The 4,566-nt window shown below is 40.3% G+C and overlaps 1 protein-coding gene across 1 annotated transcript; it reads right to left on the bottom strand.

Annotated features, from left to right (window-relative positions):
• Positions 1 to 957: 957 nt before the first annotated feature.
• On the bottom strand, positions 958 to 2,866 carry LOC118412644. Its single transcript, XM_035815641.1, has 6 exons — positions 2,598 to 2,866; positions 2,219 to 2,328; positions 1,998 to 2,096; positions 1,774 to 1,866; positions 1,467 to 1,567; positions 958 to 1,220 (listed from the first exon to the last, which is right to left on the bottom strand). Exons 1-6 carry the CDS (start codon positions 2,777 to 2,779, stop codon positions 1,017 to 1,019), a joined length of 789 nt encoding a protein of 262 aa, XP_035671534.1. The 5' UTR covers positions 2,780 to 2,866; the 3' UTR covers positions 958 to 1,016.
• Positions 2,867 to 4,566: the final 1,700 nt, after the last annotated feature.

Below are 4,566 nucleotides of genomic sequence, written 5' to 3'. Positions count from 1 at the left end.
GTTTTTTCTTTCACCATGTTTGATGTGCATTGTTTGCACGTTCTTTCACACACAGATAGATTCTTGTACAGCCCTTTCTCAATTCCAAGATGGTGGGCACTAATTCTAATTTTGCTGATTGCCAAGCGTAGATCAAAATTATCTAATTCTAAGTATTTCTGCATGTAGCATTAGCTTATCAGTATAAATACTCACGTTATGACAAGAGCTTTGGATAAACATATCAAATTCTAGATCTTCTCATGGTACATATAGAAGACTGTTAATAATAACTTATCACTAAGTGAGTTACATGAATAGAACAGGTAGGAATGGCCACTACCATCTAATAATTCTTTGACAAAGTTCTTCAGAATCTATGACTATTAGAAATAGACTTATGTTGACACATAAGCTTCAGCTTGTATTGGATGTCTATGAGAATCCATTTGTAACAAGCGTAGCCAGTAACGAATAGCACGCATCCATATATCAAAGTCTGAAGGAAATTTACCCAGCTAAAATTTCTGGAAACTCCAAGTATATTCTCACAAAATCGGTCGTGAAAAATTTCAATTGGGAAGTTGTCATATATGGGCTCTGTGCCCCAAAGTTCCATACAGGACGATCGGCTTTATACAGGAATCAAATATTCTTGGTAAGCACTTTGGTGAGAAAGACGAGCGAATTATTCAATGAGAGATTTCAAAGTATACATAGCATTACGAGCATTGAGTGAATTTTTTTTGCCAGAGAGAAGCTTCCCGATGATGTAATAGTCAGGCCTAGATAGCAGTAAGAAGGTACTATGTCCAATGTGTCTTGATCGAATATGAATATTTGATTTCGGAAGGAACGACCAGGTTTGCTGAAAATAATAACTTATGTTATTATATGTATTCTTTAGATTACTAGTAACTTGGAGTTTCCATTTCTTGGAAAAGGCATTTAATCTGTTGAGCGCTGCACATTCCAACCCTTTATCTGATAAATATATCAGGTAATTATATGTTCGTATGTATTTGTATGTTTCCAAGTTATCGATGTGAAATTAAAAATTTACTTACGTTTACATAGTCCAGTGGCCATTCGTATATCGTTGATTTCTGTATCCATCGTGTCAGCAGCTGTGCTGCTACCGGGTCCCTGATGGTAGTTCGGGTCGGCTCGTAGTTCGGGTCTGTCTTACATCGGGCCCCCGGATGACGGACATTCCCCGCAAAGCAGTTTCTGTGGTCATTCTGAAAAATGATGTGCATTTCGTTGGTGGGAATAATAGAAATGGATCTCCAGGCACCAATTCACTCACTGTAGCTGTAGAGTCTCTACTCAGCTAACATTTCACAGATAATGACAGGACACGGGCAAGGTGTACAGTATAAACAGGTTCATTATACCATAGAGAGTGCCAATCATTCATTTGTACATGTATGGTGTATTGAATGATTCCATGAACACATCCATTGAAACATCCGTAGTCTCCTTACCTGGTAGTGTCGGACAATATTGTCCAGGCGGAACCGCAGCAGGTCTGGGTCTCCATCGCAGGTCTTCATGGCCCAGTAGTAGTGTGTCTTTATACCTGCACCTGCAATATTTATGGTATATAAATATTTATAGTACACACACACACACACACACACACACACATATATGAAACTTCAAATCCGTTCAAATATGCATAGTGCAAAACAGCACAAGGGAATTACATATCAGACATGGGTAATGCATTGGTAGCATACATGTAGGAACAAACTAATAATCATGGTACTGTATAGCGTGTTATCCACAAACCTTTGTCAGACAGCTCAGGATGCCAGGTGACTCCTCGATTGACTGGCTTCCCCTTTGCAACCTTGACAAAGGATCTTGCCAAGTTCTTGGTAGCTACATGTAAAAGCAAAATAGTAACAACATTGATATTAAGAAAAATTGCAAATTCCTTTCCTATGGCTAATTGCAAACTAGAAGTAAGGAATTATGTTAAATTAGCATGTAATAATCTGAGGTGGACATACCATGCCATGTGTCGTTGCCGTTGTCTGTATATTGGCGGTCCTTCACTATCTTATTAACCGAGCCGTTCCTGTCATGGCCATGGAGATGGATGCTGAGCCCTGTAGAGTGAGACACAAGAATGTAAATATAAATTGAAAGGGTCAACCGGTCCGCAGTGTCAACCTCTAATTTGTTCATGACATGTTCTGTACTATCATTTTAATCAATAAATGCTACACACCTTTGGCATCAGCCCACTCATAGAACCGCTCTGTGCCAATAATCTCGTGGTTCTGCGATATCGGCTCATCTTCCTTGGTCACCAGTTCATGGTGAATCGCCCTGTGTGTGCTAGACCACAATGACAAAATGTAAATCTACTGTGACATAAACAACAACATAATTATATAATACATACAGACAGACAGGGGTACAGGCAGACAGACAGACAAACACCCAGACAGACATACATACATACATGTAACAACATAGTATTCTCCAAGAAGGCTTTGTGGCGGTTTATAAAACAGAGCACATGTTTTTAGCATCTCTGTTACTATATTTATAGCATTAGATATGTCATTAAAGAATATGTAGATTGAACGATCATCAAGACTCACATGTGGCCAAGAAAGACAACATCAGAGTAGTAGGCATTCTTCCGCCAGCAATGACGGGCATCTGACAGCACTTTGAGTCCCTGAAAGTTGTCATCGTCTTCGGCAAGGACACTTCCAGTTATTTCCTGATAAGATACATAAAGAATTGACAGAAATGAGTATGTATCATGGCAATGATACATTTTGTATATTGGGAATGGTGGAAACACGCACGCAAAACTGCACGCACGTGTGCACACACACAAGCACTAGCCTCCACCAGGCCTTCCTACAGGGGTACAGGGATTGTACTAGACTCTGAGTCTGAAAACAAATTAGGGAAATTGGCCAGGGGATGCTAAGTCCATGCTAAGGTAAGCATTCCCCCTGCGCGGTCATCCAACCCCTCCTGGCAAATTATTCTCCCTACAATAGCCAGCGTCAGTCTGATAGAGACTACACAAACAGAGGTCAAAAACAATACTTCATTCCATTGTAGTTACAATAAGGCAACAGAGAGTAAATCTTATCATCTATGCATGTACTGTTGATTTGTGGTTTATTTAGAAAAAGGAAATTTTGTTCCTCTCCTGAGATGGTCACAATAACATGAGTAAAAAGGGGAAAAAATGGAAAAAAAATATGTCGTGTAGTGTGGTGTGATAGCCATAATTACACCTGTAGAAATGAAACAAGGGAGCTATGATTTGGGTTGTAGTAGTGACTTTACTAATAATAAGGTAATGTGGTCGGCTCAGACCGCACAAGTGCAGTTTGTGGATTTGTTGAACACGGATAAAATATGTTTTGGTTTGTTGGCATTTTTTTGGTCTCTACCGATATTTTTAGCATTCAGGCACCTTAGCTTGTTTCCCCACATTTCTTTATCACAAGCTTGCTATATTATACTCGTAGTCTGCTGTTGTCATCAATAAGATTTACTTGCTTTGCCCTGACCTAAAAACATTATAAGGTGCTACAAACCTCTTGTAGTGCATCCTCCATGGATGTTTCTGCAAGCTCCTCTACCACCACTTTGTACTCTTCAAGAACTGGATATTGTGAAGAAAGAAGAATGGCTCAAACTCTGCCAATATGCTATACATTTATTACTAATTATAAGCACCATGCCTTTGTGCAGTGTGTATATTAACTTCACTTAGCAGTTATCAAATATATTGATGCATCCTTTCCTTACCGACATTCTTGTCTTCATCCTTCACCACTCCTATGTCTGCTGCAGAGCAGAACTTTTCATACTGAGTTGGCAGTATGCCGCTGGTGAAACTGCCATGGAGCATCCTATATGGGAAAAATTACAATGTATCCAAATGTTTTTGGCCATGACCAATTTCACAAATAATAAAACAAGTAAAGTAAATTCTAATTCTTAGTACTCACATACCACAAACAGAGCGTTATGTTGCATAAATTGATATTTTCACATGTATTAGCAATAGTAGTACCATGTCATATCATGCAATTTGTTTTTTTCAAATATACGTACCTATCGTTCACAAGGAAGCGGTTGTTTGGCAACTTGGGAGACGTGTTCCACCGCGCCGACCAAGGGCATGCTGTACACAGGAAGGTGCATATTCCTACGTGCCCATCCATGGCAAAATCTTCCTCCATGTGAACGCTGCCACGGCATGTTCGCAGATGTACCTCTGCGAGGGCAAGGAGGTCGTTGAGCTTTTTTGGAGTCAGCAGGACAATCTGTTGTGTGCTGTCCTCCTTCTGCATCTCCATTGATGGAAAAGATGGAGAAGCTCCACCCTCAGCCATCTGTCTGAAGGTACTTGGAGAGTGGTGCTGTATGTAGAAGTTGAAAACTTCTTTCAGCACTGCAAAATTCCCTTCCTGGGATGACCTGGAAGGTCCGATGTTGGCCTTGATGGTGCGCAGCATGGTCATGAGCTGGTTCTTCTCCAAAAGATTCGGCGCGGTGAACGATACCTTGCCATCTTGTTTGGTAGAGGCCAGCTCT

Source organism: Branchiostoma floridae, chromosome 3 (assembly GCF_000003815.2).
Source record: "Branchiostoma floridae strain S238N-H82 chromosome 3, Bfl_VNyyK, whole genome shotgun sequence".
NCBI classification, from domain to species: domain Eukaryota; kingdom Metazoa; phylum Chordata; class Leptocardii; order Amphioxiformes; family Branchiostomatidae; genus Branchiostoma; species Branchiostoma floridae.
Note: the sequence above shows the minus strand (reverse complement) of the source record. Positions and strands in the feature narration are given on the sequence as shown.

Coding starts and splice junctions, on each gene's coding strand:
- LOC118412644 (XM_035815641.1), bottom strand. CDS start 2,779: ATGTATCATTGCCATGATACATACTCATTTCTGTCAATTCTTTATGTA. Junction 2,329..2,597: donor GTTGTCTTTCTTGGCCACAT/GTGAGTCTTGAT, acceptor ATTGTGGTCTAG/CACACACAGGGCGATTCACC. Junction 1,867..1,997: donor CGGCAACGACACATGGCATG/GTATGTCCACCT, acceptor TTTTACATGTAG/CTACCAAGAACTTGGCAAGA.